Source organism: Myxine glutinosa, chromosome 12 (assembly GCF_964187855.1).
Source record: "Myxine glutinosa chromosome 12, kmMyxGlut1.1, whole genome shotgun sequence".
NCBI lineage: Eukaryota > Metazoa > Chordata > Myxini > Myxiniformes > Myxinidae > Myxine > Myxine glutinosa.
The window spans coordinates 79,822,071-79,838,265 of record NC_136272.1 but is presented as its reverse complement, the minus strand read 5'-3'; the positions used below and the strand labels follow the sequence as shown (position 1 = coordinate 79,838,265).

Below are 16,195 nucleotides of genomic sequence, written 5' to 3'. Positions count from 1 at the left end.
CCTATTCTTCTTAATCTCCCCAACTCCAGGCTCACTGCTCACCTCCACTCATTTGTTCTTCTTCATGCTCACCTGTGGAACCAACTTCCCTGGTATGTTCCATCACATTCTTCGCTCCAGGACTTCAAGACAGCCATTCACCACTTCCTCAAATCATCCCCCAGCCCTACGAACCCAAATAACCCCATTCCCAAGCACTCCATTTTTCCAGGTTATTGTGATTTCACCCCTCTCCCTCACCTCTTCATTTTTTAGTTGTCGTTGGTTTCATCCATGCTTCCCCCTTCCTCTACTTGCTACGTTTCATTCAGCTTGTGTGCAGCTTGTTCACCCCCATGGGTCATTCTCCCCACCCCCTTGACCTCACTCTCACTTCTACTCTGCTGTTGATGTGTCCCACTTTCAATTTTGTTCTGCTCTGGCGAACTCCCATGAAACTTGATCATGTATACAAAAATATACAATACATAAAAGATCCCTCATCAAATCACAAATATGAAACAACATTATATTTCACATGCTGCACAATGTTTGTTTATAAGCACTTAAACATGAATCACCAAAAACAGGACACATTTCATACCCTCAGTATCAGTGGCGCTCGTAATCACATTGCTCAGCTTGGCTTTGAGACTTGTGTGTGTCTGATTAGGCCGAGAAGCCGACTCATAGCGTCCGGTGCCCAGAGACACCACACACTGTAGTGGGGTGCCTGGCCACAGGAGCTGGCATTCATGAACAGCAACACCACAAGGGTTGTTGGCAAGAAGAGCTCCATCCTGAAAAAAATTTAAATGATCTAAGTACCAAGTATACATTTAAGTAAAGGTCAAAAGAGGATTGCAGCTCAGCAAGGCACTCTGAAATTTGCACAAAGCCGAAAATATTTACCACAGGAATGATCAGTCCTCAACACAATAGGCCTGTCTGTGGAAGGAGCATTAAAGCAAAGATAGGAAATAGTCCAAACAGATGATTGAAAAGGAAAGTCACGAAAGAATTTGGAGTCGGTGAAAAAAAAAAAAGCGCACCCGTGTCCGAAGGGAGCATTGCAGTTTGGTAGTATGTGTGCAATCCATGCAAGTTACAGGATTTCCAGATGCTGACAACTTTAGAACCCATTTAGAATTACCCTTTAGAACCCATTAGAATTATCCTTTAGAACCCATTATAATTACCCATTAGAACCCATTATAATTACCCTTTAGAACCCATTAAAATGACCCTTTACAACCCATTAGAATTACCCTTTAGAACCCTTTAGAATTACCTTTCAGAACTCATTTAGAATTACCCTTTAGAACCCATTAAAATGACCCTTTAGAACCCATTAGAATTACCCTTTAGAACCCTTTAGAATTACCTTTCAGAACTCATTTAGAATTACCCTTTAGAACTCATTTAGAATTACCCTTTAGAACCCATTTAGAATTACCCATCAAAAACCATTAGAATTAGAATTTGGAACCATTTAGAATTACCCTTATGAAACCTTTACAATTACGTTTTAGAACCCATTAGAATGACCCTTTATAACCCATTAGAATTACCCTTTAGAACCCTTTAGAATTACCTTTCAGAACTCATTTAGAATTACCCATCAGAAACCATTAGAATTATCATTTGGAACCATTTAGAATTGCCCTTACGAAACCTTTAGAATTACGTTTTAGAACCCATTAGAATGACCCTTTATAACCCATTAGAATTACCCTTTAGAACCCTTTAGAATTACCCTTTAGAACCCATTTAGAATTACCCATCAGAAACCATTAGAATTATCATTTGGAACCATTTAGAATTGCCCTTACGAAACCTTTAGAATTACGTTTTAGAACCCATTAGAATTACCCTTTAGAACCCATTTAGAATTACCCATCAGAAACCATTAGAATTATCATTTGGAACCATTTAGAATTACCCTTTAGAACCCATTTAGAACCCTTTAGAATTACCCTTTAGAACCCATTTAGAACCCTTTAGAATTACCCTTCAGGACCTATTTAGAATTATCCTTCAGAACCCATTTAGAATTACCCATCAGAAACCATTAGAAATATCATTTGGAACCATTTAGAATTACCCTTTAGAACCCATTTAGAATTACCCTTCAGAAACCATTAGAAATATAATTTGGAACCATTTAGAATTACCCATTAGAATTACCCTTTAGAACCCATTACAATTACCCTTTATAATCCATTACAATTACCCTTTAGAACCCAATTGAATTATCATTTGGAACCCTTTATAATTAAGCACGGTGGGTAGAAAGGTTCTTCTTCATTTGTGATGGATGAATGGACGATGGAAGGAATGAGAAAGCCAAATATTGATATAGGCCTGAGAAAGGACTTCACAGAAAAGGGAAAGGAAAGTACAGCAGTTGGAAGTCAAAGGAGTATTGTTGTCGAAAAAAATGGAAAATAAAGGAAAGAATAACAGCAGGAAGAGATAAACGCGATTGTGCGTTAATCAGGATGGATGATGCTCGGTCTGCAGATGCAATACCAAGGGTACCTCTCCAAAGACTGGTCCTATCTGGACCAACACACCAAAGACCATCTCCGTCACATTAGCCTTTCACATGCAGTAACACCGTTTAGATTAGTTTTTGAAATGCGACAATACCTTAACGCCATTATAGCTCCGAAAGGTAATTATTTATAAATAAAGTGCACTCACAGTGGGCATTTGAGCAGCATGACAAGAACATGACATTACAATCCAAGTTGCAAGCCTAATGGCCAACCACCGAAATGAGAAACAAAATCGATGGGGCCAATAAGATATTCTCTTTATCCGAGGAGGAAATTGATAACACTGTAAAAGACAACATCGAGGATCCCATAAAATCATAAATAGAGAAAACTACCGAGTTAAGTCAAATAAGGGGGAAAAGAGATTAGGATAAGCTTAAAGGGCCTGGCAGTCAATCCTGAAAGCAATCACCAAATGCAAGCCTCTCAACCTCAAACAAGCACACCATTATTCTTTGCAACGAATTAAAACAGGTGAAAAAAGAGTGAAGCTGTCAGTGTTAAATTCTTGTGAAATTGGCTCTTAACAGTTATATTCATTTTTATTTGAACTGCAATGGTGTCATGACTACATGTGCCTGTAGATGTGCCACCGAGCGCCAATTGAGCAAATGAAGGCCATTCGTACTTTCACAAACTGAAAACACCAGTGCCGACGTGCGACCATATTCACATCCTAAGACCTGCCCCGAAACTCTTTTGTTGCAAATACCACTAGGACATTCCGACACACGAGCGTAGAGACTTGGTTCTTCATTGTGCTGGACTTGGTTCTTCATTCTTCTCCATCAGCTGGACGATGTGAGTAAAGAACACTTGATGCCAAACACCACACCCACACACAACGCTCAACGGAACCCCCACACATCACGCAACTCACACGACACCACGACCAATCCAGACATGAAGACAGCCATGTTCATGCCCCTGAAACACAAAAACAAGAACGAACACACACATTTACTCACCCCTATACATACAACACCAGATCGCGAGTGAATAAAAAGAGCAGCATAGACCATCGATGACGACATCGGCGTTTTTTGGTTTTTTTTGGTCAAGGTTGGCACATTCTTTCGCTCTGAGTCAGAGGGGAGGGGGACAGAGGGGGAAGGAAGAGGTGGAGGGGAGAAAGCGAGGGGGAAATGGGGAGGGAGGTGGAAGGATAGAGGAGGAGGAAAGGGGGGAGGATAGGGGAGAGGAATGGGCAGAGGAGTGAGAGGGGAAGGGGTAGAGGGAAGGGAATGGATGGGTAGGTGCGGTGAGGGAGGGGTGGGGAGGGTGGGAGAGCGGTAGGGTGGGGGAGAAGGAGAAGAGAGAAGGAGGGGAGGGGAGGGCCCTCCTTATGCCATTTACTCACACAGAATATCTCAAAGCACTCCTTACACCGAACTCACGACCTTCCTTATGCCATTCACTCACATGCAGGGTGGGGGAGAAGGGTGGGGGAGAAGGAGAAGAGAGGAGGGGAGGGGAGGGCCCTCCTGACGGTGTAAGGAGCCTCACTGCCCTCCTTACACGGTTTACTCACTTGGAACAACTCACTACCCTCCTTACACCATTAACTCATACAGAACAACTCACTGCCCTCCTTACACCGTTTGCTCACTCGGAACAACTCATGGCCTTATTTATACTGTTAACGCACACGGAACATCAAATCACTCACACACCACTCGCACGATTCACGACAAAGTTTTCATTAATTGCTCCCTCATATCACGCTATTTTAGTAAGAAAAGAACAGATTACCATGTTTAGGCAATATCCAAACAGCTATTTTCGTTTGTAAAAAGAGAAACTGCATAACAACATTTTATTCACTCATTTTACTGGGAGCAAATCCTGCTGCTACTACTAACACACACACACACACACACACACACACACACACACACACACACACACACACACACACACACACACACACACACACACACACACACACCCTCCCATATGAGCGCTTGCGAGTGGATCGAGGTACTGTGACCTGTTTGAAGTAGCATTGCGGTAAAGCATAAGCACCCATCTAAAGTTCATAAACACGACAACCCCAAAACACCAAAGGTTTACCTTTAAAGAGGCCTTTGTTCGGCCACTGGTGTACTTTTTACTTTTTAAAGGAAGGAAATAAATTAAATAGACGACAAGTATCCATAGCAGGAGGATTATTTTAATTATATCTTTAATTTGATTATGTTGCCTTCCTTACTCGGAGATTTGCCCACGGATTACACAGACACGACTGCGGAAGCCTTTCTGTCAGTCTTGCTGCCTGCTGTTTAATTATTTTCATTGGACTCAATTTCCGCTAGTTAAATATTTTTGTATTACTCAATAAAGTTACACTTTGGGCACATTCCTTAATATTTTCTTCACTCAATATACTTGTTGGAACTGTAGAAAAAGTTAAGTTTAATGATTTGGGAATGTGGAGGAGGAAGGACAGCCTTGCTGAAAGCTGAGTGAAAGATATACACTTAGTTATAAGAATCGCTAATGTGTTAAATTTTGTCAGATTTCACTCCAGATTTCGATACTTATTCAGTGAACATGATCCGATCCTCAAATCCAAATCCAGATTTTGATGATACGCTTTAATTATTTCATGAGAGTAGATCATGTTTCCAAGGCAAGGCATGTTTGAATAGGACAAAACAAAATGGTGGCTTAAGAACCCAGTGATGTGACAGTGGGCTAACCAAGATGGTGGACTGCCATTTTGGTAAGGTTTTTTGGGTTTTTGTTTACGGGCATTTTTTTTGGGGGGGGGGGGGGGTTTTAACACATCCAACACCCAATTTTAATTCATGCGATCCCTTGGATGTCGATAAGTATGCAAGAAAAGTGTGGGGTTTCATGGTTTTGGAGTTATGGAGGAGACACATAAACATACTGCCTTTTGTTATTACAGATGCACAAGAAAGAGTACCCATCCCAAGTGATGGGAAAAGCGAGCAAACGTATCCCTCCCCTTCACTCACTCACCCACTCCCCTGTCCCTCCCCTCACATCGCGCTCCCTTCCCCATTCCCCTCTCCCCTCCCCCTACCATCCCACTACCTCCCCCACTTCCCTCTCCTTCCCCTCACATCCTGCCCCACCTCTTCCCTAATCCCGTCAGATCCCCTCCCCTCTCCTCCTGGCCGTGCTCTGTCCTTTTTAAATGGCTTTAATGTCCTTTTCAGTTTTCTTTTTGCTTTCACCATTTACTTTCAATTGTAACTTTTACTGTATGTATTTGATGTCTAATGTACCATACTCGTTACAGATCGTTGGTGCCGCCAAAGCAGCTTCCTGAGCAAGGGTTATACTGGGTGGTTTGCCATTGCCTTCCCAGCAGTAGTTCGGGCAGGAATTTGTAATTTGTTCGGGGTGCCGGTGATAGCTCACCCACTCTCCGTGAAGGACACCATGGGGATCTTTAACGTGCATCAACTAATGTAAATTATATCAAGTCCTATATTCTATTCTATATATCAAGTCCTATAATTATATCAATTATATCAAGTCCTGTAAATTATATCAAATTATATCAAGGACAACGTCCTATATTCAACTTTATTTAAATTGTAAACCTCAAAACATAGTTCCCTTACCTAAAGTAAGAACCTTAACCTGTAAGCAATCGACTGGTTTCCCGACCACACGGATCACCTGGGCACCGTTCTTCGTCGAAGTTTCCATCCTTTCAGCCCAGAACCTCTCCAAACGGCGGATCCACAAAATCGGTCACGAATCCACATCAGTAGATTACCCACATCGATAGATCCACATCAGTAGATGGTACATCAATAGATCCACAACCTTAGTTGCCTCCAAGCAGTCAGTCAACCCATCAATGCAACATCACTATTCAAACTCAACTCACTCGAGGGTTTAATGTATTATCACATAGTCACAACTCTCATCACACATTCCATTAAATGATAATAATCGTGCACACCTTGCCATAAAGTTGTGGTGACATGCACACACATGCACACACACCTTGCTTTTAAAAGATGACACACCTGATGAAGATCTGCGCCAAGCTGACACTCTTCAAAGAAACCGGGTGCAGCCGACGAGGCACGGGTGGCTTGCCAAATCTTATGCTGACAACTACCGGCGTAGTGAGGCCGCGCACCAGGCCGGTGATTGTAGTTACGGAAGACAAAGAGCTTGGGATTGGCTCCTCGGTTCACCACAGTGCTCACTACAGCTACCTGTAAGCAAAGCAACAAGTTATCCATGTATCATCTGCACATGCAACTTTAAACGGCACTCCTGACTCCTTAAACTTTATGCAGAAAACAACATTTTACATTTACCCTTTCCTCCAATCTTAACCAATCACCAATAACATAGACTTTATCCACAATTTTGGAGATGAACAGTGGTATATGGCATGCGATGATGTGTCCACGTGCAATACAAGGTTATCCTAATCTTTGAATAAATAGCCCCATTGTGGACTGACGGTTATTTTCTCACGGCTTCTGAGAAGATTTTAAAATAAATTACCTGAATTTGAGGTAAAACCCCCCCCACTTGGGGCAAAACACTCCTTTATACCCCAAATTAAAAGGATGGTATATACCTATAAAGGTATATACCTAAATATATATACCTATAAAGGTGGTATATACCCCAAATTAAAAGGATGGATCCAGATGGGGAGCACAATCTCATGAGACCTTACTGTCCTGATGCATTGTACTAAATTTGGTTCGTATCGCTCAGAAAGTTGTGCAGAAGATGTTTTAGTGAAAATGAGCGATTTGGGGAGGGGGGCCGTGGCCCCATTTCCGGTGAAGATACGGCAATGTGGAGCACAACTTAAGGTTAGTGCATGGTCACGATGCCTCGTGGCGGGTTTGATCTGGATCTGTCTGGCGGTTTCTGAGAAGAAGATTTTAAAAGTAAATACCAATAGTTGAGGCAAACCACCTTTGACCCCCCCCCCCCACCCCCCATATAGGGGACGTATCCAGATGGAGAGCGCAACCCCATGAGACCTTGCTGTCCTGATGCGTCATACCAAATTTAGCCCATAATCGGTCGGGTAGTTTGCGAGATGTTTTAGTCAAATGTTAACGGACGTATGTACCGACGGCGAGACACTTTTATTGTCTATTAGACACTCTACGTGGTTAGACATACGAGACACACACTCTACGTGGTTAGACATACGAGACACACACTCTACGTGGTTAGACATACGAGACACACACTCTACGTGGTTATTTTGGAGAAATTTCGGAGAAATAACCTAAAATGACTTCTCACGGGAAAGTTATTTGCATTTCAGAGAGAACTGTGAGCCACACAATCCTGCTTCCACAACTAATGGGATTTTAATTTACTGCAGCTTAACATGAATTAAAACGAATCTTGTGGCAGGTTGGACTTTTTTCCCTCTAATCTGGGATATAATTACCATAGTTAAGGTGTGCAGTGTCGATATTTCTGAGAAGCAATATGGTAAGGAAGGCAAGGCATTAAAAATCGAGCAAATAATATGATGTTCTCACATGATAAAATAGAAACTCATGCGACATCACATATTCTCATTCTGATGTACCTCACTCGTCCGTTGCAGAGCGTCAATGCTGCTGAAGCAATTTCTTGGTGGTTTGCCATTGCCTTCCCAGTTTACAATATACACAATATTATTCCAATGCAGCCCTACACTAGTACAGTCGTGACCAAAAATATTGGCACCCTGCACTTTTTTCAAATAATGCACCAATTGTTCCAGAAAATTGTTGAAATTAAAAAATCTTTTGATATCCACATATGTATTTCTTTGGTTTGCAGTGGAACAAAACAAAAAAAGCTGAAAAAAATACTAAATCTTAGCTTATTCCACACAGAAATCCTAAAATGGCCCGGACAATATTATTGGCACCTTAAGAAGTTGTTAGAAATAATTAGATTTCAAGCAGGTGATTCTCCTTTACTTTGGAATTGAACTCACCTGTGGTGAGTTGCAGGTGCCTGGAATATAAAAATCACTCATGCAACCAGTTTGAATAGAGAAAAGGAGTCATTCTGCTGTTTTGTGACACTGTGTGTACCGCAATGAGCATGGAGAAAAGAAAGAAAACCAGAGAATTGTCTGAGGAGGTCAGACACAAGATTGTTGCCAAGCATGGACAATCTAAAGGCTACAAGTCCATCTACAGAGACCTTCATGTTCTTGTGTCCACCGTACGCAATGTTATCAGGAATTTTAAGGCACATGGTACTGTAACCAACCTCCCTGGACGTGGCCACAAGAGAAAACCTGATCGCAGATTGCAGCAAAGGATTGTTCAAATGGTGGAGAAAGCACCTCGATCAACTGCCAAACAGATTCAAGCTGACCTTCAGACACAAGGTACGACAGCTTCAACTCGCACCATCAGTCGCCAACTCAATGAAAGGGGGTTCTACCCAGGAGGACCTCACTGCTGAGAGAGAAACATAAGAAAGCCCGGACTGGGTGCCTTGAATGTGTGCATGGCATCATGAAATCAGGAGATTACCAAGGCATTTTGGAGAGCAATGTTCAACCCAGTGTCAGAAAGCTGCGTCTCCGTCGAAGGTCATGGGTCTTGCAGCAGGACAATGACCCCAAACACACTTCAAAAAGTACCCAGGAATGGTTCAAGACAAAACACTGGACTGTTCTGAAGTGGCCAACAATGAGTCCAGATCTAAATCCCATTGAACACCTGTGGGGAGATCTGAAAACAGCAGTTGGGAGAAGGCACCCTTCAAATCTGGCCTGTACTACCAAATATTAAGTCTAGGGTGTCAAAAAAATTGTCAATGCCATTTCTTTTTATTTTCTGATTTAAAAGGATAAATGAAGTTCTGAATCAAAACCAAAGGTTCTGTAATATTAACAGTGAAATAAAGAATTGTGGAGACCAAATACTTTTGTCCATTTGAACTTATTTTTTAGAGAAAATTGTGAGTTATTTGAAAAATTTGCAAGGGTGCCAATATGTTTGGCCACGACTGTAACTGATCCTCCTTCCCCATGCTTCACTGTACACGTGAAACCATTCTCCTCTCTATAGCACAACAGTTGAATGAAAATTCAAACTTGCATTCATCTTTAAAGAGAACATGCCTTCCAGTTGTGCCCACCTCACTGTTTGTGCTCCGATTCTCCAAGCAACCATTTTGCTTTGAAACCTCCTCTCAGTGTGCTTTAAGAGCGAAAAATCAACTGAGACCACTTCCTGATCATGTTTATCTTACCTCCATCGAATTAACATTTGCAGCAACATCATTGGCAAGATGTGTACTCATCTGACCTCTACCATGTAAAGAAAATACTCCCAGAGTTTCAACTTTCCACATCGACTATTTATTATTAGTCCCCTAACGGTTTCAGTGGAGAGGACAATAGGTTTGCTCTCCACTGGTCTTGCAGTGTTTACTTTGAAATGTTGCTTTTCACCCCTCAGCCCAATGGGCTAAGGGGTATTGTCGTCACGGGCGTCATCCGGGCGGGCGTCCGGGCATTCGGGCGTCCGTCAACTTTTGGTTTCCGTCAATTTCGAGCAGAACGGCTTGGCCGATTAAATCCATTTTTGCAGTGTGTGTTGGGGTTGAGTAGAGGAAGGTTCCTTTCGAAAAAGGGCATGCTGCGATTTTCAATATGGCCGCCACGGCAGCCATCCGGGCTTCCGTCAACTTTTGGTTTCCGTCAATTTCAAGCAGAACGGCTTGTCCGATTAAATCCATTTTTGCAGTGTGTGTTGGGGTTGAGCAGGGGAAGGTTCCTTTCGAAAATGGGTGCGCTGTGATTTTCAATATGGCCGCCACGGTAGCCATCTTGAAATTGGTTTCCGTCAATTTTGAGCAGAACGGCTTGTCCGATTAAATCCATTTTTGCAGTGTGTGCTGGGGTTGAGTAGAGGAAGGTTCATGGGCGCGCTGCGATTTTCAGTATGGCCGCCACGGCAGCCATCTTGAAATTGGTTTCCGTCAATTTCAAGCAGAACGGCTTGTCCAATTAAATCTATGTTTGCAGTGTGTTTTGGGGCTGAGTAGCGGAAGGTTCCTTTCGAAAATGGGCGCGCTGCGATTTTCAATATGGCCGCCATGGCAGCCATCTTGAAATTGGTTTCCGTCAATTTTGAGCAGAACGGCTTGTCCGATTAAATCAATTTTTGCAGTGTGTGTTGGGGTTGAGAAGAGGAAGGTTCATGGGCGCAAAATGGGTTAATGGGTTCATGGGCGAAAATTTCATTACTTGCAGTTCCTACTCGGTATACAACTTCGCTTCAAATAACAAATTATCATCAATGCTTCCTTTCACCATGCATGGGCTGAGGGGTTACGCCCGCTTTGCGGTGCTATTTGTTTACTTTGTCTTGAGTGCCTTGAGGGTGGGGATGGAGAGGGGAGCGAGTGGAGAAAGAGCGGTGTGTGTGTGTGTGTGAGTGTAAATACACACACACAGGATTATGATAACAGCCTAGGGTAGAAGGTCCAGTAGGTCAGCCAGGGCAGCGATGCTGATTGATGACCAGAGTGTCCCAAACTAATCAAGATGGTACGAGCTCTGCCAGGCAGGCAGTGGTTCAGAAGTGGGGTTCGGCTCGATAGTTTGAATGTGGGATCAATAGGGGAGAGAGGGGTCAAAGTGGTGGAGATGATGCAAAGAAGGGAGTTGGAGGTGTTGTGTGCGCAGGAGACCAGATGGAAAGGGGACAGGGTGAGGAGGTTGGTAGGAGGATACAAGCTGTTCCATTCGGGTGGGGATGGAAGGATGGGGTATTGTCATTATGAGGTATTGAGTGTAGACGGAATCCTCTCCTCAGTGAAAGACACATGATAGCCCGCTTGGAGTTTGCAAAAAAGCACCTAAAGGACTCTCAGACTGTGAGAAACAAGATTCTGTGGTCTGATGAAACCAAGATTGAACTGCTTAGCTTCCGTCTGGCCACTCTGCCATATTGCCCAGATTGGTGGAGTGTTGCAGTGATGGTTGTCCTTCTGGAAGTTTCTCTCATCTCCACACAGGATCTCTGGAGCTCAGCCAGATTGACCATCGGGTTCTTGGTCACCTCTCTTACCAAGGCCCTTCTCCCCCGATTGCTCAGTTTGGCCGGGCGGCCAGCTCTAGGAAGAGTCCTGGTTGTTCCAAACTTCTTCTATTTAAGAATTATGGAGGCCACTGTGCTCTTCGGAACCTTCAATGCAGCAGAAATTTTGTTTGTAGGCTTCCCCAGATCTGTGCCTCGACACAATCCTGTCTCTGAGCTCTGCAGGCAGTTCCTTCGACCTCATGGCTTGGTTTTTGCTCTGATATGCATTGTCAGCTGTGAGACCTTATATAGACAGGTGTGTGCCTTTCCAAATCATGTCCAATCAATTGAATTTACCACAGGTGGACTCCAATCAAGGTGGAGAAACATCTCAAAGATGACCAAGAGAAATGGGAGGCACCTGAGCTAAATTTCAAGTGTCATAGCAAAGGGTATGAATACTTATGTCAATGTGTTATTTCAGTTTTTCATTTTCAATAAATTTGCAAAACTTTCTAAAATCCTGTTTTCTCTTTGTCATTATGGGGTATTGAGTGTAGATTGATGAGGGGAAAAATGAATTTAAACGATTTCAGCATAAGGCTGCAACATAAAATGTGAAAAAAGTGAAGGGGTCTGAATACTTTCTAAATGCACTGTATACCGAAATGACACATGAATGACAACAAATCACAGTAACAGGCTATGAGCACGTGATTGTACTCTAGTGCTGTATATTTTACATACCGGAAAGAGAAAGGGATACCGTAGTCCTGTTGCGTGTGCCCTTCATAACCCCTTCCCTCACTCAATCTATAACAGGTTTCTAACTGTTTGTATACACCAGTCAAGGCTGGTGGAAATGTTAAATATTGTAAGAACCAAATTAGGTAATGGGACATGAAAAGTGTGTGCAGAGGTACATGCCGATGTGTGTAGGTATAAGTCCAAGGAGCAGCTACCGTACTTAATCAAGACCGAACAATGTTTTTCGAATCTAAATCATGTTAAATTCACTGGCTTTACTATATTACTGAAACACTTAAGCACCGAATTGGAGGTCATGAAAAAAAGAGAGATTGCGGGAAAGCTGCTTCTCAAGAAGCATTTAAAAGAAAGCTGTACATCAGTAGCACAGGTTACAGTACAATCAAGGTATGAACACAAGTGCAGTCTTAAGGCATAGCTGCAGGGCCCCAACCGCACGTTAATTATTCAACTCGCCCAGATGGCCACACTGGCCCAATGCCCAAGAAATCTCTGCAGCGAGATAATAAATCGGCTTCTGCACTGCACCACCGCTCTGTGCACAACCTGGGCAAACACCAAATACCCCCAAATACTGTTGCACAACTTGAATGTAAAAATACCGGAGGAGCACCAATGATGCATTCCTTCGCTGAAGAAATGCTTTTGTCTTCCTTTACAATATGGCCTTCCTTTACAACGTAACCGGTCAACATACCCACTGTGCACAACCCTTCTTCCTGATTGTCTTGTGGTATATACAGACTTGGCATTTAATATGGAATTTTTTTTTGTGGGAGTGAACTTACTTTTCAAGATGACTTAGAACCAAAAGTTCATTGGAATTATGTTGAAATTATTCTAGATTTTGTTAACGTGTCCTTTAAAAGAAACAAAAACCACATTTGACATTTCGAAGCAAATACATTGATCCTTGAAAGTGATGTAAACTGATATCGAACTCAATTCACGGACAGCACTGTGTTAAACTTCTGTACGTTTTCCAGAAGTATCTCTTTATTTTGCACATTAGCCAAAAAATTTTTCAACAAAAACAAAAGCTAAATTATGACTGGGACTACGGACAGTAAAATTACAGTTCAATACTTCGTGTAACCCCCACGAGCATTCAGGAGAACACGTACACGTCGATGCATGCTGTTCACGAGATTTGCCAAGGTTTGGACAGGAATCGCTTGCCATGCAGTGAAAATAGTCTGCTGCAATTCACGCACAGAGGTGGGCTGCTGGTCCAAGTTGTCGATTTGACGCGTTAATTCTGCCCACAAGTTCTCTATCGGATTCATATCCGGGGACATGGCAGGCCACTCCATATGCTCTACACCACGGTCAGCAAGAAAGTGTTGGATCATGCGAGCACGATGAGGCCGTGCATTGTCATCTTGGAAGACAAAGTTTCCTCGAAAGGCTGCACGAGCAAATGGAAGCAATGTTTCTTCCAGAATGGCCCTGTGCTTGAACTGGTTCAGGTTTCCATTCAGAACAACCAGGTCCGTTTTGCCCCCTGCATGAAAAGCAGCCCAAACGGTCACCCCACCACCTCCAGCTTGGACTCTTGGCACTATACAATCTTCGTTGTGGGCTTCATGCACTTGTCTGCGCACTCGGACGCGGCCATCTTGACGATAGACCGGAAATCTAGACTCGTCACTGAAGGTCACGTGATTCCAGTGTCCTGGCTGCCATTGACGGTGCTCTCTGGCCCACTGCAATCGGCGCTGGCTGTGTTGTCTGGTCAGGCATGGCTTTCTCAGGGGACACCTGGCACGATAGCCTGCTTGAACCAGTCGTTGGTTGACTAGCCTTCTGGATACAGGCACATTTGTCAGTTGCTGCCACTCAGCCCTAAGCCGATTAGCTGACTTGGTACGGCCATTGCAGACTAACCGGTGCAGCTGGCGATCATCTCTCCTTGTGGTTCTGCGTGGACGTCCTGGCCTCGGTATTGGAGTAGGGACACCCCTCTGAGCATTTTGTTTCAGGATCTTTGACACCTGACCTTGAGTGATGCCATACTGCCGAGCAATAGCATGCTGTTTCATGCCGTAATTTCGTAAAGCCACCACTCCATGACAAACAGCATTGTCAAGTTGACGGACCATCTCCAGAGGAAGCGGCAATAACTTTTGTAGACGTGCAGCAGTTGTTTTCCACTAATACAGAACGCAACAACCCTTATATACCCGATTGTGAAGCCAATCGTCAAATGTACCTGTCCTTGCATTTTGTCACGCCACCTGTGATATAATCCTGTTATTGACTTCTTGCTGCGAAAGACAATCAGTGACATGGTTCTTTTAACAAAGAAATCACCGAAGCGTAAAAGAAACTCACCAGATTGATATATCGAGTTCAGAAAGTAAACCCAAGTCAACAAAAAAAATATATTCCATATTAAATGCCAAGTCTGTATAAACCACCGATTTCAGGGGTCTCCAAAGAAAGAGGTCAAGGGGCGTTAAATTCGGAAAATTGAGGTAAGAGGGGGGCATTATATCGGTTCCACAATATCCTATCCACCTCAGAGGCATCCTCTAATATAAACTAGAGCTTCCAGGGAAGCAGAACTCAACTGAACTGACTGGACAACTTTAAAGTCCGAAATTCTTGTGCTTTTCTTAAGAGCTGAAAAAAATATGCCGGCCATTTTGTGACGGATCGGGTTGGAATACAATAGCAACCTACCTTGTGTGGTTACGGTTAAACATTCTAAGTTTGATCAAAATCTTTTAATATTTGTGGACGCTAGAGTGTTAACGTCGTTTTCATGACCAAAAACAAAATGGTCGCCGAAGTCCGCCATTTTACAACGGATCGGGTTGAAATGTAATACCAACCTGGTCCTTGGGGTAAGGATGCTGCAGGTCATTTGATCAGAATCGGTTGATATTTGTGGACGCTGGAGTGTTAACGTCGAAAAGTTAACGGACAACAGACGACGACGACGACGACGACAGACGACGGACGACGGAGGGTTCAGTTTGTGATGAACTCAACTGGACGGTAGCCTCAATCGATGGGGCTAACCCTAACAACCCTAACCCTAACAACTCAGTTTAAATTTTTAAAACCTCCAATTACACGTAAATGCCACAAACTTGGATACAGGGAGAGAACATTTGTCCCATCAAGCCTGTGCTTTAACAACACCACAATTAATCCATCAGTTTATTTACTTAATTTAATTCGGGGGAGGTGGGAAAGGGGATAGGGGAAAGGCAAAAAGGAATATGGAGGAGAACAGTGCGGCAGGCAGAGGGACATCGTCTCACCTTTGGACAAGCAGCATTGCAGGCCGTTTCAATCATCAACAACTCTCCTGATCTTTCCCTTTTGGAAAACAACACACAACACGTAAAGCGATTCGACATTCTTCATGAAAAATAAATAAAGCTGAATGACAACACTTATGTGACACATTGCTAAACGACACCTAAAAAAACACCTAATAATTGAAATTTACTGTCTGCATAATTCAGTTTTAATGAATACACCAAGCACAATTCAGTTTTAATGAATACACCAAGGTTTTTTTTTTTTTTTTTTTTTTTGTATACAGAATCGAGGCTCGTGAAAGAGCTAACATTTATCACACAAAAAAAATCTAACAGACACACAAAACATATAATAAGGGGAGCGGTAGACAAGATGGGGAGAGAAGGGGAAGCACACAAACACAACATTTGAGAGCAGGGACATCGGGAGATCTGTGGGAGGGCTTGGGGGGAGGAGGCGTGGGAAGGGGGGAGGGGTGAGAGAAGTATAAAACACAAGGACACTGCAAGAACTTCCAGGAAGGAAGTTGGTATTTCTAAAAAGTGAATCTGGGGTGAAACTAGCGGGGGTAGAAAAGATCAAGGTTTTGGATGGGGG

General features: G+C 43.1%; 1 protein-coding gene across 1 annotated transcript in view; it reads right to left on the bottom strand.

The window, feature by feature from the left end:
• The window catches only part of LOC137437548 (patatin like domain 8, phospholipase A2), a 90,943-nt gene that overhangs the window by 20,470 nt on the left and 54,278 nt on the right, over nucleotides 1-16,195 (bottom strand). The window contains exons 6-8 of the mRNA XM_068131965.2: nucleotides 15,595-15,652; nucleotides 6,554-6,748; nucleotides 584-779 (exon numbers count right to left, since the gene is read on the bottom strand). Coding sequence (XP_067988066.2) covers nucleotides 584-779; nucleotides 6,554-6,748; nucleotides 15,595-15,652 — 449 coding nt within the window. The remainder of the gene's footprint in view (nucleotides 1-583; nucleotides 780-6,553; nucleotides 6,749-15,594; nucleotides 15,653-16,195) is intronic.